Genomic DNA, 23,436 nt, shown 5'->3' with positions numbered 1-23,436 from the left:
AATTATTTATTTTTTTTTAGTTGAAAGGATGTCCTAAAAACTATTTCTACCAAATATCTCGACTGTCTGACCGTTCGCTTCCGAAATATTGATTTTTTTTCAAGGTATTAAGCTATTTACTAATTCCAACTTATTTATTCCAGTTTATTTAAAGTATTACAAGTATTTATTAAGGAATCACCATGAAATTTGGATCCCTAAGATAACTTTTCCTCCCGAATCCAAACCAAAAATTACTTTATCTGCCATACTCTTCAAGTTACAGCAAAAATGCAAACTTTTGGAACAGAATTAAAAATTCTAGGTTAAAATAACATTAGATTTCCCAATTTTTTTTAGGTCCTTAACAAAAGGTATACATTACTACCACAAAAGAAAAAAAATCAGCATCAAACTCTTTTTCATAGTGTCGAAAAAAAAATGAAGTTGACATTCGAATACTGTGGTACCGCATATATAACTTACACAAGAAACCATGCCAGGATAAAAACTATACCCAAAACATGAACAAAACTGAGGCAATGGGATAACCCTCCAAAACAGAAACTGATGGGAAGGGGATTCCTTTCAAAACTGAAAACTTTCCAGAGAAAGAGAGAAACAGACAGAAAGATAGTCAATCATGGCAGCTGCTCCTTCAAAGTACACATTTGGTAGTCTTTTAAATACTGTCATATTACAATCTACTCAAAAACCACTGGATTACATAGCTGGGACCACTTTACAGATGAAGAAAAATAACTTCTGATCCTAGAAGGAACCTCAGTCTGCTACCATCACGAATAGATACTGCTGTTAAACTATTAAGAATTTCAGAAAACATGCTGCAATATCTCTTGTCTCAAGCTAGAAAAAGTTTAAAAGTTGGGTCACTGAAGTGGGCCAAAGTACATGGCAAGTGTCAACTTCACGCTGTTATTAAGTCAGGACAGAAACTTTGCCCAAAATGCAGAAATCAACTGTCACACTGTAAAGAACAAACAGACATAGATATACCAACAGAAGAAGTTGAATCTCAAGTGAAGAGTTTAACTGACCCTGCAGAAACAGATGAGTTGAATGAAAGTATTACAAAGCTTGATTGTACACCAGTGACATTGCATGGGGTAAAGAGGATACACCGGAAGGCATATGCTAAAAGAAAGAAAGAGCAGGCAAGTACAGCCGTTCAAGACAAGCTTACTCAAATATTGTCACTTCCTAGCATATCACTAGAATCACCCCAGAAAGTAAGCAAATGTTCAGGTTGTGATGATTGACAGGGTCTGATATATGAATTAAAGCATAAGTGTGAAGAGGAGCTACGAAAAGAAGAAGTAATACAAATATTAACTCTGGCACTAAACAGCTGGACAACTAAGCAGACTGCAGAAGAATTTAGTGAATACATGGTAAAACAATCAAGAAAACAAAGCAACCAATGGCATACTGGCAGAATCTGAAAAATATAGAGGGAAAGCCCTTCTTGTATAAATAGTTCCGGTACAGCAGTTTTACGAAGATGATGAACATTCCTGGATGTACCCTGGAAAGAAAGAGTGTGTTTCTGTATAAGTTCCAGGAGAAAAAAAAAAAAAGAATTCACAAACAGAAAAGGCTCCTTCTAAATTGAAAGAGATTCTGATTTCAAAGACTGTTTTCCGGACATTTGAGTTGAATTGTCTATGTTTTGTTCGTTACGACCTCCACGGTGTGCAAGTATTGCTACAAGAGGTAAGCATTTTGTGTGAGTTTGTGAAACTCACCAAAGATTTAAATTATTGGTTGCTGCTCTACTACTGAAGATGGACTACAAAGATCTAACTGAAATCCTTGCTTGTTCTTCAGTCACAAAAACTTGTTTGCTTCAGCAGTGTGACAAATGCCCAGGTCTGAAAGCAATTCAGAAAATTGAAAAACTTTTTCATGATAGGGACATGGATGATACCACAATTGTTTATAATAAGCAGTGGGTCCACACTGACCAAAGTAAATTGGTTACAGTCACTAGTACTGTGGAGCAATTCTGTGAAATTATTTGTAGTGCTGTTGATGATGCAACAGCCCATCTGGTCCCAGAATACCTACGCCAGGAAAACTTTCAACCAGAAACAAAAGCTATTGTGTTACTAAATTTTCATTAGTGCGTCAGGATGCAATTCAAGTATTTCACTGGGACACTTCACAGACAACACTCTACCCATTTGCTGTATATTTTAGACAAGATGATTGTGACACTTAAAATTGTGTGAGTCTGTGCATTATAAGTGATAACCGTGACCATGTAGCCATAACTGTGCGTGCCTTCATTACGGTAGTTATGAAACCCTTATCGGAACTATTTCCATAATTGGAGTATATTCAGTATGTTAGTGGTGGTGCTAGTGCACAATGCCAGAACTTTTGCTTCCATAAGAATGACTTCAACATTCAAGCAGAATTATTTTTTTTTCCACATCTCATGGTAAGAGTCACTGTGATGGCACTGGAAGGACAGTTAAACGTCTAGCCACCCACACCAGTCTGCAAGCAGTGGAAACTCATCACATCTTGACACTTTTGGACCTGTATAACTGGGCAAATGAAAATGTACATGGCAAAGTCGACATATCACAAAGTTAAACACAAGACTGCAAAGTCAAGCTGCATAGCCATAGCAGCAAAGACTGTGGCAAGAACACGTACTCATCACAAATTTCGGCCAGAGTCACCACGACCACCGTCACAAAAAATGTAGACAAGAGTGATCTGCAACCTGGAACATACATAGCAGGAGTGTACGATAACATCTGGTACATTATTCTATGGAAGGAGAAGGAACAAGATGTGCTGGTACACTTCATGAAACGAAACCAATCAACAAATGTGTTGTCCTGGCCTTCAAGAGATAAGTGTTTTCTTCCTTTTATATTTACGCCTCTGTGTAAACGGAAGTGCCTACAATCCAAGGAAGAACCAAGGAAGTGTCTGCTGACACTTTAAGAAAAATTACAGACCGTTACAACAGATTCAAAACAATATGTAGAGGTTTTTATATTTCATAGTTTCTTGTGTAAATTATGTATGCGGTACAACAGTAATAAAACGTCAACTTCATTATTTTTTGAAACAGAGTACCATGTTGATTTTTTCTTGTGGTAGTGTTTTATACCTTTGTTAAGCACCTAAAAAAAATTGGGAAAACCAATGTTTATTTAGCTTAGCGTTTTTAATTCTGTTCCAAAAGCTTGTATTTTTGCTATAACTCGAAGCGTAAGGCAGATAATTCGGTTTGGATTTTTGGATTCGGGAGGAAAAAAGTTACCTTAAGGATCTAAATTTCATGGTGATTCTTTTATAAATGCCTGTGATACTTCACATATACTGGAATAATTAATTCATAGATTAATACATTGACCATTAGTTTCCGAAATATTGATTTTTCAGACATTTGGCAGAAATAGTTTTTTTCACATCCTCTCAACTAAAACATTTTCATTAAAATCTGAGATGGGTGGTGGACACACCTGGTTGAACCGACGTGGAATGACCCAAGTACCGGGATGGCTCACATTCCAGTTCAGAGCTAATCAGCAATGTTCTTTCTTTAGGTTTACTCCAGCACATTCTTTATTATAACAGAACAAAATACATACGTACTAATATATATATATATTCTATATATTATTAGAAGAAACGCTGTACAAGGGTAGAAACAGATCCTACCTTTCTTAGGATAGATGGAATGACATTATTGCAAGTTGCAATCCTTCGTCTGTATACAATGCCTGTTTCTGGGTCTGTTCATTGAAGGAAAAAAGATAAATGGAGAAAGATAGTTGAGAGCATGCAAGATAAACTACACAATTGTAAGAAGGCAAGCGCGCACGCACACACACACACACACAAACACACACACAAACTCCCCCAGCACAAACATTCAAAGATCAATCAAGTACTTGTGGTACCCTACAAGGGTGTGGTATGAATAAACGGCACTTATAAAGTTTTCATCTACAATAAAATAACGATCATTATAATCGCGACAAGGTAGAAATCTTAACTTACCATATAACAGACATTGACTATTTTCGGCAGTTTTTATTAGGTCTATCTGTAAATAGCGACTTGTCTGTCTGTAAAGAGCATTTTTAAAGCAGCAATGTCGGTCCTACCGCCTGTATAATGTAAAGCAGCTGGTAGGACCGGCCACTGCCGCTTTAAAAGCGCAGTTTTTGCTCAGACTATTAAAAGTGACGTGATTTATCACTGTAGGTGTTTCTGAAAGTCGCTGTTTGCATATGGAGGTAATAGAAACGGCCGAAAATAGTCAATGTCTGTTAAATGGCAAGTTGAGATTTCTACCTTGTTGCGATTATAAAGATCGTTATTTTTTTGTAGAAGAAAACTGTCTGCATTATAAGTGCTGTTAATATGACTACAACCGTCCTACAACCCGCAACTGGAAGAATTAAGAAAATCATAAGGGTCTTGCAACTACCTTTGCCCAAAGCCAATATCATCAGATACTCCGCTTCTCTCTTAGAGGCTATACCCAAATTAACTTAACTTACAAAAACAGACATATTTTCATGCAACACCAGGACCTGTGAGACCTGCCCTCATACACAAAAATGAAATACACATTTTTAACAGGCAGCAACATTAGAAAATTCTGGGTATCTTCAAGTGTGCTCACCAAATGTTATATCTAATATAGTGCACTTAATGCATCACTTGACGTTGTAAAAAGGAGAAATGGGGCTGAAACTGTAAACAAAAATGAATCCATTGTCTCAAACAAAAAAAAAAAAATTGGAGAATTAATTGACAGTAATTCACAATTAACATGATATTAATTTTACATAGCAGGGATTGGCATTAAGCAAAATACTTTAATAATGTATTTATTGTGCTTTACCCAACAAGTATAATGAATCATTTATTTTAAATATTCTGCAACTCAGACATTAGGAACATAAGATAAATGAATGTTTGCAAATTTGGTAAACACAGATTACCTAAGAATGGTACACAAGACCAATTAGAACTAGACAATGTCATTGCTATATGTTCTACTAGAAAAACTTAAGCAATGTATCTTATAATGTATGCCTTAGGCTTGGTACACACTGGAGCTTTTTCATCGAATTTTCGCGCAAAACAGCAGACATGCGACCGTTCGTTTGGATGTCGGCTCAGTGTATATAATTACAAGATGGTCAAGAGACGCCCCAAAGAGCAGACTGTCGATTCATTTGGCTGGTAGTGCTGTTTAATAATCTCACTCCAATCACCTTACCATCATGTAATGTGTATAAATTTCCGATCGATCTACGACCAACTGCAGATACTTCCTCGAGCTGTGACTGCTTTGAGGGAGTGTGTATGTAAATTTCTGATGCCTATACCTCTCCCACGTGGTGCGGTGGCCACACGTCACTCAATTGGTAATTAGGTGGTTCTAACAGTAAAGCAATAGACGCTGTATATTGCATGTGTATAGCATGTCTGCTTGTTTAATCATACACCTTTGTCAGAACAGTCTACAAGAAAAGCACATAGCTTTGTTTTCTATATATGTATATTGCATATGTCTGCCTCCATAATTACGCCCCTTTGTCACTCTAATATAGAATAAAGACACATACATTTTAAATACAAAAGATGTGTACTAGATTTTTTTGCCTGCATAATTATACAACTGTGTACATTCTCCTTCTTTGCCTTCAGGTCTGTACAATACTTGCAGTTTTCTTGCCATAGTGAGTAGCAAAAGAGCAATTGCTTGCTGTTCTTCAACAGTATCCATAATGGTTAAAAAAGTTTGCTGCTGTGTGGTTGCAAACAAACATGCACTGTACACAACTATGTGTTACAGAATAAATGAAGAAGACGCGTTTCCTTCTCCTTTTAGGAATTTTTGTGTGGTTCTTAATGAACATGATCGGTCCACTATTTAAATTTCTTGGGAATATCACTACAGGGACCACACATGTCATTTCAGTGTGTATGAAATCCAAATCTTTTAACACGACAATATGACTGAAAATTCGTTGCCTGGACGATCCGTCTTTCGATAATCATTTAAAATGTGTCTAATTTGTATGCATGAATCGCCCGAGCGATCGGACACTCAATTGTTAGTAAAATCGTTGTAGATAACACGTCGGTCGGAAAATTCTTCAGTGTGTACCTAGTTTTAGATGTAGTGTTACTGCCACATATTGTTCACATCTTTAATGTTCGATAGAGTACAACTTGTAACTACTGTCTAAATTTAATAATGAATTAACTTTAAACTTTAAAAAGAGAAAAAACCTTCCGGCTCTGCATAAGCAGGTCAAAAAAAGTTTGAGTGCTTGAGGGGGACAAATTTACCTCATGCTACAAAAGGGCAACAATGAAAAGTAGCAAGACAACAGCTGAAGAAAAAAAAGGGACAAATAGACAGTTCTGTTTCATTTGTCACAACACTAATGGTAAGGTATTTCACCATTTACAAAAGCAAATTAATTTGAAGTAGCTGTTTATCGAGGCTTTCCAAAAGATCACACTGCTACCATGGGGTTGTATGAGGGGAGCGTGGAGTTGGCACTTAGCTAGTTAACTTGTATCAATATGGTCAGACCCCTTCCCTCTGTTCTAAAGCAGTCCCCCTGAGGGTGGAACTGCTCTGACAGCCTGGCACGTAGAGCACTATGGACAAAATTGGCATCCGTAGACGCAAAGACATGGAAACGATAACATTTTATGAAATTATGGACCGAGGACAAGGTGGCTGCTCTGCAAAGCTGGTCCGCTGAGGCCCCATTTCTCACTGCCCAAGATGCCCCCACCGAACGGGTGGAATGGGCAGTAAGTCGACCTGGCACAGGTCGGTTAGCACTAACATAAGACTGCCCAATGGCTGCAGTAATCCATCTTGCAATAGACTGCTTTGAGGCTGGCCAACCTTGTTTATGTGAATCGAAAAGGATAAATAAAGAATCTGTGCGCCTAATGTGGTAGATCCTCCTCACATAAATTCGGAGAGCCCTGACCACATCCAAACAGTCCATCGAATTCTGTCCAGAGGACAAAGCCCCTGTCTTGAACACTGGAACCACAATTTCTTGGTTCATGTGAAATGCTGAAACCACCTTCGGTACGAATGAAGGAATAGTCTGCAGAACTGCTCTGTCCTCGTGAAAAACCAAATACGGTTCACGACAAGAGAGGGCTCCTAATTCTGACACTTTGCGAGCTGATGCAATCGACAGAAGGAATGCTACTTTCCACATGAAGAACCTCAAATCTGCTGAATGTAACGATTCAAAAGGAGGCCCCTTAAGCAAATCAAGTACAAGGTTGAGCTCCCAGGCTGCTGTAGGCGGGACATAAGGAGGTTGAATATGCTAGACTCCCTGCAGAAACGTCCTAATATCCTACATGTCTGCCAATCAAAGGAGAAAGAGACCAAAAGGGCTAATATTTGTACTTTTAAAGAACCCAGACGGAGACCTGCATCCAGGCCATCCGAGAGGAATGCCAGGAAACAATATAGACAAAAGGGGATGTATGGCAGGGTCGATTTTTAGCACCATCTGATATAAGTGCGTCAAATGCTGTGGTAGATACAAGCCAAAACTGGCTTACCATCTTGCGAAAGCGTGTTCACGACTCTAGGTGAGAATCCTCTAGACCGCTAAAGGCTGGCTTCAACAGTCATGCCGTTAAAGTTAGCCGAGGCAAGTCCTGATGTTGGAATAGGCCCTGGAGAAGGAGGTCGTCTCGCAGAGGTAGACGCACCACTTGACCTACTGCCATCGATATAATGTCTGCATACCATACTCTCCGCGGCCAGGCAGGAGCCACCAGTATCACTGGGAGTCCCCTTTGCCTTACTCGCTTGAGAACGCGGTGAATCATGGGTATAGGGGGAAACAGATAACCCAACCGGAAGTCCAAGGGCATGGTCATGATATTGACGACTACCGCAGAATCTTGGGACCTTCCTGTTGTGCCTTGACGCCATGTGGTCCAGGTCCGAAAGACCCCATCTCAGGACCAGCAACTGGAAGACCTCCGGATGGAGTGACCACTCCCCAGGCATTACCGCATGACGGCTTAGATAATCTGCCTCACAGTTTTGAATGCCTGGGATGAACACTGCTGAAATTGAGGGAACGTTCTGCACAGGCCAAGATCTGTGCTGCCATTGCTCCTGCACTTCCGGTTCCGCCCCGTTCTGCTGACACAAGCCACTGCCATAGCTTTGTCAGATTGTAAGCGGACCTGAAAACCCTGAAGCATGGGAAGATAGCCAGGGAAGACTCCTGAGTTGACCAAAGGCCTTGCCCTAAATGAAGGGCCCCAGCCCCCAAGCTGGCGTCTGTGGTTGCTATGATCCAGGACCACTGGGCAAAGGACCTGCCTACCACCAGGTGATCCTGGACCAACCCCCACTGAAAAAGCCCCCTCACTTTGGAAGACAAGCGGATCTACTGGCATTCCAATTGCAGATGGGAACCTGACCACTTCATTAAGAGATCCCACTAGAAGCAGCGGGAATGGAACAGACTATAAGGAATTGTCGAAGGGCGACACCATTTTCCCTAGGAGACGTGTGCATTAGTGAATGGTTGAACTAGGAGTGGCCAGGACCTGTGTAGTTACTTCCTGTAACGACCTGGCCATGTCGTCCGGGAAAAACACCTTTTGTTCTCTGGTGTCCATGATGAGCCCCAGGAAGGTCATCTGCTGGCAGGGCATTGAGATTTTTTGGGATTTATTAACCATGCATGATGCTCCAGGATCCTGATGGTAAGCGTCAGGTAATGTTGTAACAGATTCGCTGATGCGGCATTAATGAGGAGGTTGTCTAAATATGGTATTTTGACCCCTCAGGAACGAAGACATGCCGCCATTACTGACATGATTTTTGTGAACAGTCTGGGCGCTGTGGAAAGGCCGAAGTAGTGCTCGGAATTGGTAGTGAGCTAATCCTACCGTAAATCTGAGAAGACACTGATGTCCCTCCCAAATAGGGACGTGAAGGTAAGCGTCCTTTATATCTGCAAGAATAAAGAAAAAGTTGAGCGCAAAAACTGTAAACCAACAGTTAAAAATATATAAACAAATCCATGAATGGTAGAATTTCCTGATTAATGAAAGCTCACATCTAGATGCTCAAATCAGCACAGCTGCGTGTGCACATCCTATATTCAGAGAGAGCTCGGTCTTAGAGAGAATATTGTCTTAGAAAGTATAAATGATACTTAGCGTATTCTCCGATGGATGATTGCAATAATAAAAGTCCAGCCTCCAGACAACAACAAAGGGGAGTCTCCACGGGTAAGTAGGTAAAAGATTCTGGTCAACCCCGGGGTAAACAGACCAAAAACAGCTTCAATTCTCACCAACCATGATCCACAATAAGTCTGATGCATTTCTCAGCAGCTTGGCCGTTTCATCAAAGTCCTTTATATCTATTGACGCTAAAAATTTGTCTGCCTCCAGTCCATTGATTACTGATCGGAGGGACTCCATGCGAAAATTGTCCACCCTTAGGTGTAAATTTAACATCTTTAACTTTAAAACAGGTTTGCATAAAAGCGATTGTGCAAAGAAGCGACGAGGGGCTGGACCTAACAGGTCTATCATATACTTGTCATGACTTACCCGTCCTCGCTCCAGCGCTGTCTTGTGACGCCACTGCCCAGCACTTCTGGTTGGCGGGTCACGTGATGACAGCCTGGGGCGGGTTTATCAAACCTGCTTTTGACTCACCAGCCTTCGTTCCAGCAATGTCTCATCGCGTTGATGCTCAGCTCTTCCGGGTTGCGGCTCACGTGACTGTGGCTGGGGCGGGAGTTTCAAACATTATTTCGGTATTTAACTGCCCATGCTTCCATTGCTCTGGCACACTGATGAAAACATGGGTCTGAAAGAGGTGCCTGCCGCTACATAAATTGATTTTAAATGACCCTCGACCTTGCGGTCAGGGGAATCCTGCAGGGCTGCTGTTCCTGGTACCAGAAGCGTAGTGTGGTGAGCTAAAAGAGCTACCGGAGTGTCAACCTTTGGGATCTGTTCCCAGCGGGCCAGATCCTCTTCCTGTAACAGGTACAGGGTAAGGAATCTCCTTTGAATAGTAAACTTCCGGTTCGGTTGTTTCCAAGCTGCTTCTGCGATGTCTATTAATTCTACAGATGGTGGAAAACGGATAGCATGTCTTCTCATTTATTTTTGAAAAGACCCTGGTCTGAAGATTTGGGTTCATCCAAATCCATAAGATCCAGGGATTGCCTTACTGCCAAGACCAGATCGTCAATGCCCTGATATCTAGGGGATTCTTCCAGGTACGTGACCTACGCATAATCAGAGTCAAAAATAGGCTCACCCTCCTCTTCTGATGACCTCTCCGAATCGGAGAGGCCTTTGCAGACCGAAGCATCTTATTTCTAGAAAGTACATGTCTTGGTGCTTCTAGAAAATGGTTTAATCTATCAAGGCCTCTCACCAAGAATGAGGACCAAGCTGGTTCTCCAGAGCAAGGGCCTGGGTTAGAGAGAGAGAGGATGACGGACCCACCCACGCCACTTCAGATGTCGAGGTGGTCACTGGCATCCCTACTGTCAAAGAGAGGACAGTTTCTACTCAAGCGGTGGGGAGAACAGCAGAAACCGCTATTAACCTTGTAGGCTTAGTAAGTAGTTGGACCAGTGTAGTAACCGACTGCGCCAGAGAAGATGCCCATGCTGGTTCCTCCGGTAGTGGTAGTACATTAGTCTGGGCCTGCGTGTGTGTCTGTGCGTCAGTCAGTGCAAAGTGCCCCCGGGTCCTTTGGTCCAATTGGCAACTTAACTTTACAAATTGAACAAGTGAAATATTTTGTAAGTGGTGCTTATCCCTTATCAAACATATTTAAAAAGGAAACCACACTGAAGCTAAAAGAAATTCAGTCACACAAGATATAGCTTGAAATTAAATACAAGTATACCAACTCTATACCAACAATCTATAACAGTTAAAGTTGTATCTTGGAACAAGCAATCTTAAAGGATGTAAGGTGGCCAAGTAGAATACAATCTGTTTTTAAACTACTTGCACACATTGACCAATATATCCCTCTATCTAATATGATTCTAATATGAATATAAAAGGTATATAATAATGGTACTTAGCCTTCAAGCTAAGCACGATATGCAGGAGAGGAGTCAGTCAGCAGTTTCCCCTTCAGGCTGAGGAGAGTCTGCTGTCTACATGGGCAAATGTCTTGGCGTGCAGATTGGAAAGTCCAAGTATGCAGTAGAAGTGGGGAAGCTCTATATAGCTTAGCTCCGTCCCCCAACGTACCCTGCTTCTGCTCCTGGAATCGGTGGCTGGCCACCGCATTTTGTATCCTCCGCTCTCCTCTGACTTAAAATCTTGCAGCTTAAAAACAAGATTCCCCCCTCCTTTCTCTGAGGGGGGAACTTGGTATGCCCCAGCAAGATAGCGCCCGCCATCGCTCCGAGTACCAGCACTCTATGCCTGTGAAGGCAGCGCCGGTATGTCGGGAGGCTGTCAGTGAGACAGCAGCTTCACTAAGCCGCCTGTCAGCACTGTTAAACACTGTCAGCGCTGTCAGTGAGAGCCATCTGGCTCTCACAGGACAGAGTAGTGCCACTGCCTAATAAGAGTGTGCTCTCTCTCTCTAGAGCACACCCCTCAGATAATAATTGCAATAGTAAAAATGCATTCCTTAAAAAATAGCACAAAAAGCCCAATTCCATTGTGTACTTAATTGAAACTGAGGAGCTACAGGGGGTTGCAGAGGGGAGGGGTCTGTCAGCATTGATACATTAAACAAGTTAACTAGCTAAGTGCCAACTCCATGCTCCCCTCATACAATCCCATAGTAGCAGTGTCTCCAGATAGGATGAAAGAGAAATAGAAGTTCTTAAATGGGATCTGGTGAACTTAAACTTGTTGCATGGACATGACACCTGTTCTGTCAGTATCTGCTTAGCTTCTACCATTGCAAGCTTATAGCATTAACTCTAAAGACACTGCATGCAAAACTCAGCAAGATAGAATATAAATTCATGTTAGAAATGGCCCTATATGCTTAAATGGAGATATGTTGCATTTGAAACAGTTACGTGAGACATTTTTGCTGAGAGAATCTAGCATGATATGTTTTTGAGGTCAATGGCCCCAGTGCCGAGTGTCTGAGGGTGCAAAGAAACTGTGGCTTTCATACATTCAGTAACAACTTCAGAACCCTATCCCTGGTTTTAGAAATTGGTTATTCCCTTTAAAAATTGCAATAAGTGTGATTGGAAAAAGTGTGATTGGAAAAAGTATTATGAAAGATGACCATGAAACAAAAGGCAAGACTAAATATTTTATCAAACTTCCTGAAACACAATCTGTGTGTGCGAAGCAAAAGACATTATTCCATTTAATACATAATTGAAAAAACTAAAAGTTGGAAGAAACCCCAACTCCTTCTGTTTTGGAAAAAGCGCAAAGAAAATGTTTTAGCTCAAATCATACAGTTCAACAGAAGACGAGAAGGAGAGGTAGCTAAATTCACTTGGAAGCATACATAAATAGGAAGAGAACTTCTCTTAACGCAGATGTGTTTGAAAGCATATCAAAGCTTGACAAGGAGTGATAACTTGCCCAGGTTACCAGTCAGAGGTAAACAAACACTACAGAAAATGCTACTTGTCATAGAAATGGGAAATAATTCATATAAAAAGGAAAATCTCCTTGAGAAATGGGTGTAAGAAAGTAATTGTATTTTTTTTTGGGGGGGGGGGGGGGGGGGTCTAGTAAAAACATGGATTAGTTAACAATGACATGTATCTTTTTGTTTAGTTTTTTTTAGAGGTACTGGCTAACAGACTTTAGGTACAGATGCTGAAAACAACAGTTCCTGATGAACACACGCTTGTTTTAAGTGTACCCTGCACCAGTGAAAAAGCAGTGGCAGGCAAGGTATATTGCTCAAGGTTGTAAGATGTGCCTTAGCCTTGGTGTAGAATACAATGTCATTATTTCAGTGTAAGCTGTTGTTCAATGGCATTTAGATATGAGTCAAGAGAAGAGATTATGCCATGCCCTGTATTTTTGTACCTTAAAGGCTGATCATTTACTAACAAAAAGGGTGTTTGCATTTTTATTAAGGTAGTTTGGCAACTTCCTATGTAATAACACTTTGGGCTACATATGGCTGATAATAGTTGAGCAATAAGTACCTACAACAGTTTTGGTCCCTACAAGTCTGTACTGACCAAATTGTTTTCTTTTGAAAAATCATGAGTTTTGAAGTGACTTGTGTCAAGGTGGTGCCTTGCTTCCCAAAGTAAAATATGTTTGTTTTTTCTGCAAACCCGCTGCTAAGCAAGATCCCCACGACCATGGTCACCTTACTCAATTCTCACCTATATAGATATGTGTCTTTATTTGTGAGGGATAAATATATATTGTGCTTTTAGCATCATTTTTAAGGACGCCTTATGAAGAGTCCTCAAAGCTTGAAGTTTATTATTTTGGCTCACCAACTCACCCATTAACTCATCAGCATATTCAAAGCAAGTATTTGACCAATGTACCATACCAATTTAACGAGAAATGTACAGGCATGACTCATTGAATTATGATACTGTATGCATGGTCGGAGATTTACAGTACCTAGCAAGAAGCAAATTTTCTACTTCATTAAAATAACTTGGTTTCTTATTAATATGGGATTAATTACCGTAAATTAGAGATATGACTGCTTATTTAAAGAGGTCCTGAATAAACGAATAGCAAATTTGATTAAATAAAAATGCTGACATTATTTAATTGCTGAAGTGGGTATTATTAGCAATAATATACATCAGAAAGAAAAAGTTTGAAAATCATTTAGAATTATCTATAGTTCTGCATTAATTTTGACTTCAAATGTGATCTGGACTACAATAAAAGATAAAAAGGGTCTTGTATAACAAATATAGCAGAAAAAACTTTTTCAATGATAACAAAACAAAGCAATTGTTAAAAACGCTGGTCTTCATCACTACATGGTAAGGCAGATAGTGTAGAAGAAAATGTCATCCAATTAAATAAATAAAATAATGGTTTTCTTGTATGGTTTAATGTCAGTGCTTGTGACTGCAAGACCTGTTATTTCAAAGCAAGCCACTGCTAGAAGAGGATAGGCCAATTACTTGTGTTTGATGCACAGGTCAAAAAGAAGCCAGTCTAGCCCGAAGATTAGAGAGAGTAGGAATATATGATTTATTCTCTCTGTTCACTTTTTACAAATATTTTTTGAACAACAAGCAGGAAAAGTTTTTTTTTTTTAATCTACTGTGATGTCAGGTAAATGACTGATAAGTTGGTCTGAATATCATAAAGTAGAGATGGCCAACCCAATATACTTCAATGGCCCTCCAACTCCCAAAATTGCCAATTTACTTTTAATTTCAGGAATAAAAAACAGCACCCCATTTCACTCATCCCAAAATACACCCATATGCCCCTCTCTTGCTCCAAAATCCCACCACATGCCAATCAGACCTGCTACTTGCTCAAAATAGCCTCACATTCCCTCAGGCCCCCACTTGCCACAAAATGTCCCACATGTACTAAAATTGCCCCACATGCCCCTCAGACCTCCCCACATTCCCTTCAGATATTCCTAAAAAGCCACATACACCTCCCACATGTCTAAAAACACTTACCTACATAGATGGAGCCCACAGAGGATGGAGGGAGAGCATGTTGTGGAAAATGCAGTGTGCAGTGGTCATATGATGCGGAAGCCATATGCTCCTATTTAGACTTATTCTCTGCTTTGTTGGAAGGCAGAGAATAAGTCAGAACGGGTATATGGAGCTGGGGGCTGCAGGCTTGCTGGGCAGCCTGCTGCCACTGCCATAGATTTTAATTAAATGACCATTAGGGCCTAACAAATAAATTACACTTGGAAATAACAGGTTTAGCTAGATAGACTTTTATAAAAGTGAAGTTACCCACTGTAGGGTTCACAAACCTTACCAGCATCTTATAAATAAAAATGTAAGTAATTAGAGATCAACCAAGTACAGAGACAGTATGACTAATGGCAGATGGAAGGGGCAGGAGTGTCTAATAATAAATTCAGTCCTGATAGGTTAGTAATTGATATAAATGCTTACCAGTTTTCTCTTCCACAGTTTTGATGGCTGTAACATGAGTCTCTAAAGGTGTTGGATACTAAGAGGAAAAGGGAAAATGTTATAGAATAACCTCTGACCATCCAGCAAGAGATAAATGTAGGACTATTAAGGAAACGCTATATAACAGCACTCTAAAAAGAAATCCTATAATATACAACCATATCATGACTTGCAACACTGCTGTATAAAAAAGAAAAATACATAAGAGCAAAAAATAGTTGCAATCATAAATACAATATCTACCAAAAATAGATATGTTGGTGGAATTTTAGTTAAGAATCCAGATATAATCCTAAAGTCTTATGGTGGTGCACACCAAAAAATGCAAAGTTACTAAATATGTCAGTGTCCCAGAAACCATTATTCAATACTACTACTAATGAAGTGGATGTTGTACAATATAAAATTCACGGTTGTGCGTGCAAGGTTATTTCAGAAAAAAACCCATAAGAAAACACGTATGATTGATGGCCTACCACTAGGGTATTAAGCTCTATAGATTTCTCATAAAGAGGCAAGGCAGGTAATATGTGCAATCATCATACTTTGCCGGTTGATTCTAACCACAATGTAATCAAAGCCAGTTGTTCCTGCAGTCATCGATCTTAGCAAACAAATAGGGTGCAGTGGAGGCTGGTTGCACCTGCAGTCTTTAATATTAGTGAAGAAATAAATACACACTGCTGTTCTTTTATCTCCATCTTGGCAGGAACTTGCGATGTAAGTAAAGCACCTGTTTCGACTTTGTAGGTAATACAGTGCGTTCACACTCGATGGCAGTGTTCTATATAAAGATATTTAGAGGTACATTTACTAAACTGCGGGTATAAAAAAGTGGAGATGTTTTCTATGGCAACCAGATTATAGTTCTTTATTTAGTACATTCTACAAAATGACAGCTAGAATCTGATTGGTTGCTATAAGGCAATGTCGAAGTCGTATAATTGGATGAACGAAAGTATATTGGTTAATATTGTTTTGCCGTGCGATTGCGATTCGTACGCCACGTAACAGATCCGTACGCCACCTAACAGCGCGTGGTGCGATCGCACAGTAAAATACGCACGTACACACTCACATTGCAACATTTAGTTATTTATAGAATTCATATTCATGCTAGTCCGTTACACTGTAATTTATGAGCAGATAGTATTTGGTTTATTATTAGTTTATATAATATGATTATATGTACACTTCAGTGATATTTAAGGTTTAGCTTATAGGAAAGGTGTCATGTCTAATATCATATTAATCCCCTTTACATCAGCAGCTGTTCCGTGCATTCAGCGAAGAGATCGCACATTGCATACTCTAGTTATTGATGTTAGGGAATAAACCTTTAATATGATATTAACTGTCAAATGCTAATGGACTGATTGTAATTGGAGTTTGGCGGGAAGAACAGAGCTCATCCCCTGGAGTCACCTTTGGATTTCTTAGATTGAATCAGCCTATGATGTGTAACCCCCTGGACCCTCCTGATGCCTGGACCAATAGAAGCAAGCTATACCACCTGCATTGTTTCACTGTATCTCTGTTTGCATATAAGCAGTAGCTCTCATGTAGTGCTCAGTCTACTCTGATCACAGTATTCAAGGGTGAATTACTGTTCACTGGTGCCCATGGTTAGCGCAGCGGTATGTATTTATCTTTTGGTATTGGCTGTACTGTACTGTATTATATTACAATCATGTATTGAATTGTTAACTTGTTACATCTGCTAAAATAAATCACTTTGTGCGTTACAAACACAATACAATCGCTTGGGCAATGCTTATTTGAAAACGATACAATTACTTTTATAGCAACATCTCCACTTTTTCAAACCCGCAGTTTAGAGAATATAAGTCTTTTGTAATTGACTCAGAGGGTACAGCACCACCTTCAACCCCCAAAAAGTGCCTAAGCACAATTATCTTTAGATTTTTTTTTTAGGATTTGCAATGGAATCTCCTTTTTACGCATTCTGCATGTACATATCTAGCAGGCAGCCATGACTATATTCTTTTTAATGGATGAGGTACTGTAGACTATAAATCTTTCCTATCTTGAACAGGAGGTTAGGAAGATGAAGAAATAATTTGTATCCTTGCAAGAGTTAAAACAGATATGAATAGTATTGGGGATTTAGATTATGGAGGATAATTTGAGAAGATTTATAACACACTTTATTACTTCAAGACATGTATGGACCAATGAATTTCAGGCCTAACGTAATGGAGAGGAAATTAATTTTGCTTTAGTATACAGTCAACGAAGGCAAGCACCTAAGTTTATAGCAAATGACAATAGTCAAATTGCATTTGTTTTGAAAAGGCATGGGTTAAATTTTCTTGAACCTATTTCCAGATTTCTCAGAACACAAGTGTCTTTCCTTTTGCTTCGCCTTGCCTCCAGCACCTAGATACATACACAAAACACCTACATTTTCTTGAACCAATCCTCTTTTCAGTCTCACCTATATCACTCCTCTTCTAAAATACGGATACAGCTGATTCTCTTTGCTACACTCACTGCAGTTCTAGGCAAGGCACTTCCAATGACCTTACATTGTTTCCGCTAATCCAAACCTGGACCTTGACACTCCATTCTTGCTCCAACTCAGACTTGCTAAAAACAAATTTATCCCCTGTCGTATTACTACAGTGTTCTCGCTTGTAAAGCAAAATGACTAAATCTCTATATCAATCCAGTTTACCAACCCTTGTAGTCTTTGCAATCTTCAAGTTGCTTCTCCGCCCACTACCACAACTCCCAACCTTCTTTTCTCATTGTTCTTAATTTAGAAGCAAAATAAACACCCCACACTCACCTTCTCCACAACTCCCCTATCAACGCTTATTTCTTTCTCTCCTGTTGACTTTACATTACTTGTTCCTCCTATGGGTCCTTGTATGCCTAGAATTTTCAGGGTCTTTTCTCTAGGATCAGACTTGTATGCCTAATACTTTCATAGCTGGGCAGAATCAATGCAGTCAAATTGCATATCCTCCCCAAACTCCTTCACCTTTCATAAACGCTCCCAGTTCAGGTTCCTTATCAAGAATTTATCAACATCCAGAAACACCTCTCAAAGTTTATCTAGAAAAACAAACAACCCAGAACCCAACTTTTTATTCTTAAAATCCCACATTACGTGGTGGCAGAGGCTTTACAGATATCAAACTCTACTACTGGGCAACCACTTGAGCCAAATTACTGCTTCCAGCGCCCCTTCTGCCAACCTGTCCTGGCCGGATATCGAATCCAATCTTCTCAAACTTACATCTCTCTCCAAACTGTGGGGACTCCCAAAACAAACAAGAGCACAGCTGGTTGCATTCCTCCCTCCCCTCTGAGTCTCAAGATTTGGGACAGATGCAAATCCATGCTCATCATGCAAACTCCATACTTACCCTTGACCCCATTATGAGACAATGCTGACTTCCCTCCGGGCCTGACTTATTAAGGAAATTGCCTATAAGGTTTACTTTCAATGGTACTTTACCCCGACAAACTTGCACTAATGTATAGAACCACCACCTCTGCCTGCTGGAGGGAGTGTGGCGAGATTGGCACCTTGCTGGACATGTCCCAAGATCTCCTCCTTCTGTGACAAGGTCAGAGATCTTATAACCTAGCTCGTCCCATGTTAGGGCCTAAAAAATCCCTGGACCTTCCTTCTATGCTATCTTCTTGAAGACACTGACAAGCACTCCGATAAACTTGCCTCTCATATCTTTCTGTTTCTAGAATTTGGCTAAAAGGCATTTTGCTGCGACAGAGACCCACCCCACGGCTCTTCCCTTATTTCTTAGATTTGCTTCATCGGTCACATGGAGAATATTACCTATCATCTCCAAGACAAGGCAAATACCTTCACTCAGGTCTGGGTCAATTGACTACTGTATCAAAGGCAATCAGCACAAATAGAAATTACCCTTATTTTTGCGTGCTCATATATATATATATATATATATATATATATATATATATATATATATATATATATATATATATATATATATATATATATATATATACACACATATATACATACACACACATATACATATACACAATTTTTAGCAAGTTGATACAACTTTGCCAATATGCAAAAATAGAAAAGATACAATTTTCAAAAAATTTAAGTAAAAAATTATATGGTCAACTTTAAGAAAATAAACCACTAACACTTCTACCACCACAAACACCACCACTAGTATTTTAATATTAAAAACTGTATATTAAACATTGACACCTAGCACTTTATTAAACATAAAACACAAATACTATAAATTGTATATGTTCAATAACTGGTGCTGCAAAGTATTAACAGGTTTTAGTTTGTATTGATAAAAAAAAAATATGAATATAGTTAGCAGCCTTTCTGAACAATAACCACCATTCCTAAAGCTGCAACAGGCTTAATTTTAGAACTAAGTTACCAATGCAAAATGCTTGCTAGAAAGCATTATTGCCAGTGAATTTCTCCAACACTAAAGAATTGCATAGTAATAATACTTTTATAAATTAAGAGTCATACAAAATTGTACACAGCAATGTACCATTAGTATAAGGTGCATAGATAGTACATACACATACAAAAATAAAGAGCAATGTTCATGAAGTTTACAATCTAGTGAGAAATGGATTAAGATACACAAAGGAGAGGGCTGTGTGACAGTATATTGGTTAAGTTTGTTGGTTGGTAAAAGCACTATAAAAATTCTTCCATTCTGGGACCTCTGCTTTAGAAACTGCACAAATCCATTATAATAAGCCATTAGTCAAAACCCCTGCTAGAGATCAATGCACACTCTGCTTCTATACTGGATCTCTGTGACTCCATAGTTAACCTATGGGTTGATTCCAGCAGACTGCTAAATCATGATTAATATCGTTGAACTTATTTATATAAAAAAAAAAATGTTGTTAAAGCTAGAAATAAAATACATACTCCTTTCTCTACTAGTGTTTCCATAATATTAGTTTAGCCTTAATTTAAAATCACACATACAGTGACCATAACGTCTCCTAATGACCATGAAGAGAAGAGCAAATGTCTGTCTACTAATTGAGGATGTGTCATCATCATCATCATTTATTTATATGGCGCCAAAAATTCTGTCTGTAGCGCTTTAGAATTGAGGACAAACACTGTAATAAAACAATACAGGGTAATACAGACAGAGAGATAAGAGGGCTGTGCACGCATGCTTACAATCTATTGGGACAATAAGTTTTATAAATGACATCAAGTTCCACACAGTGCATATTAGTCCAGCCAGAGTTAGAGTGCCTAGTGGGCCATATGCTCCTGTCACACAGCAATATTGGTCAGGGGGTATAAGGGTTGTAGTCTTGTGTGAACTGTGTAAAGGTTGGTAATAGGTTAACCTAGTGAGGTTGAGAGGGTGGCTGAAGCGTGCCTGAAGAAGTGGGTTTTCAGAGAACGCTTGGAGGTTTGAAGACAAGAGGAAAGTCTATTGTGAGAGGAAGGGAATTCCACAAAGTGGGTGCAGCCCGAAAAACGCCCTGTAACCGGGGAGTTTGTAATGAGAGTGGATCAGAAATGCAGATGTTGTCCATAACAGAGGTGTCAAGTTGGGAGATATTTTGAGACAAGTGAGGATATGTAGAACGGTGCAGTATTTTTGATGGCCTTGTATATTCGTAAAAAGTATTTTATACTGGATTCGGTAAAAAACAGGCAACCAATGTACATGTATGGTAATGGTAACCTCAAACACATCACCTGTCTACCCTTTCTTCCCAAGTCCTTTAAATGTGCCCTTTGGAATGCACGCTCTGTTTGTAACAAACTTACCTCCGTTCATGATCTCTTCCTCTCAAAAAACCTCAACCTTCTGGCAATAACAGAAACATGGCTTATGCAATCAGACACTGCCTCACCTGCAGCACTTTCACATGGTGGCCTCCATCTCACCCACACCTCCAGACCTGAAGGCAGACAAGGAGGTGGGGTTGGACTACTTCTCTCCCCACAGTGCACATACACAGTTCTACCAAATGTCCCATCACTCACGTTCACATCTTTTGAAGTACATGCTATTCGCGTTTTTAATCCATTCTCCCTACGTGTTGCGGTGATCTATCGTCCCCCTGGAGCACACCAACAATTTATTGAGGATTTCTCTGCATGGCTCCCTCACTTCTTATCTTCAGACATCCCCACCATCATCATGGGTGACTTCAACATCCCCATTGATAACCCACCTTCCAAAGCTGCTTCCAAACTACTCTCTCTAACATCCTCACTTGACCTCTCCCAGTGGATTGAATCATCTACTCATAAGGATGGCCACTGCCTTGATCTTGTTTTCTCTAGACTATGCTCAGTTTCTAATTTTATTAATACACCCTTCCCCCTCTCGGATCATCACCTTATCAGCTACACTCTCACCCCCACTGCTCTAACCTCTCTACTGTCTGACTCAACCAAGCCTCCTCATACTCGTAGAAATCTTAATTCTATTAATCTTCAACAATTTTCCACCTCTCTCCAACACCTTCTCTCCCCTATCTCTACATTCTCATCCCCTGAGATGGCAGTACCTCATTTTCACCTAACCTTAGCAACGGCCCTTGATCAAGTGGCTCCAGCGACACTTCATACTACACGTCGACTTCGATGTCAACCGTGGCACACCAAAGCAACACGAAATCTTCAAAAACTGTCCGGTAAAGCAGAACGTCACTGGCGTAAATCTCGAAGCTCTAATGACTTCTTCACATATACTTCTGTCTACCACTCCTATCGAAATGCTCTGGACACTGCAAAACAAACATACTTTCAATCTCTTATCTATGCTCAGGCTTCTAACCCCAAACGCCTTTTCAATACATTTAATCATCTTCTCAATCCTCCCACCCCGAACCCTCCATCTACTATCAGTGCTCAGGATCTTGCTTCCTACTTCAAGGACAAGATTGACAAGATCAGACTAGAAATGGTATCCTCTTCCTCAACAAGCCATCAGCTCATTTCCTTCCCACTACCCTCTGACACCCTTTCTTCATTTGACCCCACAAATGAAGAGGAAATTTCTACGCTCTTCTTATCTTCCTACTCTACCTCCTGTCCTCTTGATCCTATTCCCTCGCAAATTGGTAGATCCCTGTCTTCTGTGCTCATTTCACCTCTAACTCAAATCTGTAATCTCTCACTCTCTACTGGCATCTTTCCATCACTATACAAGCATGCAGTGATTACTCCTATTCTAAAAAAACAAAACTCCGACCCAAACTCTCTCTCAAATTACCGTCCCATCTCTCAGCTCCCTTGCCCCTCCAAGCTTCTAGAGAGACTTGCCTACACTCGCCTCACACGCTTTCTTTCCGCAAACAACCTGTTGGATCCTCTTCAGTCTGGCTTTCGTTCTCAACACTCCACAGAGACTGCGCTGACCAAGGTTGTTAATGATCTGATCACTGCTAAGACTGAACGCCATTACTCTCTCCTAATTCTCCTTGATCTCTCGGCTGCATTTGACACCGTTGACCACTCTCTTCTCATACAAACACTGCAATCCCTAGGTCTTCAAGACACAGTTCTATCCTGGTTCTCATCTTACCTCTCTAATCGCTCTTTCACTGTTAATTTCTCTGGAGCCACCTCTGCTCCGCTTCCCCTATCAGTTGGAGTACCACAAGGCTCGGTGCTAGGTCCTCTGCTGTTCTCTATCTATACCGCTTCTCTTGGAAATCTAATAAGTTCCTTTGGCTTTCAGTATCATCTCTATGCGGATGATACCCAAATCTATCTATCCTCTCCTGATATCTCGACATCTGTGTTGTCCCGTGTAACTGACTGTCTTTCTGCCATTTCATCTTGGATGGCCTCTCGTCAACTCAAACTTAATCTTTCTAAAACAGAGTTAATAATATTCCCACCCGCCAACAAGAGCATACCTGACATTTCTATCTCTGTTGATAACATGACCATAAATCCCACCCCACAAGCTCGCTGCCTAGGTGTAATCCTTGATTCACGCCTATCCTTTGTTCCCCACATTGACTCTATATCTAAATCATGTTACATACATCTAAAGAACATTTCCAGAATCCGCACATATCTCACACAAGACACTGCTAAAACCTTAATTCATGCACTAATCATCTCCCGCATTGACTATTGCAATTCCCTCCTTACTGGTCTTCCCAAAAACAGACTCAAACCCCTAAAATCTATTTTACATGCTTCGGCAAGACTGATTTTCCTTGCAAATAGCTATTCCTCTGTTGAATCACTCTGTATGTCTCTACACTGGCTGCCTGTCTTCTACCGAATCCA

At 40.1% G+C, this 23,436-nt stretch overlaps 1 protein-coding gene across 1 annotated transcript in view; it reads right to left on the bottom strand.

Annotated features, from left to right (window-relative positions):
- PRELID2 (PRELI domain containing 2) overlaps nucleotides 1–23,436 on the bottom strand; it is a 91,934-nt gene that overhangs the window by 27,225 nt on the left and 41,273 nt on the right. The window contains exons 2-3 of the mRNA XM_075209679.1: nucleotides 15,120–15,177; nucleotides 3,685–3,758 (exon numbers count right to left, since the gene is read on the bottom strand). Of these exons, the coding sequence (XP_075065780.1) occupies nucleotides 3,685–3,758; nucleotides 15,120–15,177 (132 nt within the window). The remainder of the gene's footprint in view (nucleotides 1–3,684; nucleotides 3,759–15,119; nucleotides 15,178–23,436) is intronic.

This window comes from Mixophyes fleayi, chromosome 4, assembly GCF_038048845.1.
Source record: "Mixophyes fleayi isolate aMixFle1 chromosome 4, aMixFle1.hap1, whole genome shotgun sequence".
Classification (NCBI taxonomy): Eukaryota; Metazoa; Chordata; class Amphibia; order Anura; family Limnodynastidae; genus Mixophyes; species Mixophyes fleayi.
This window is presented reverse-complemented; position numbering and strand designations above follow the sequence as displayed.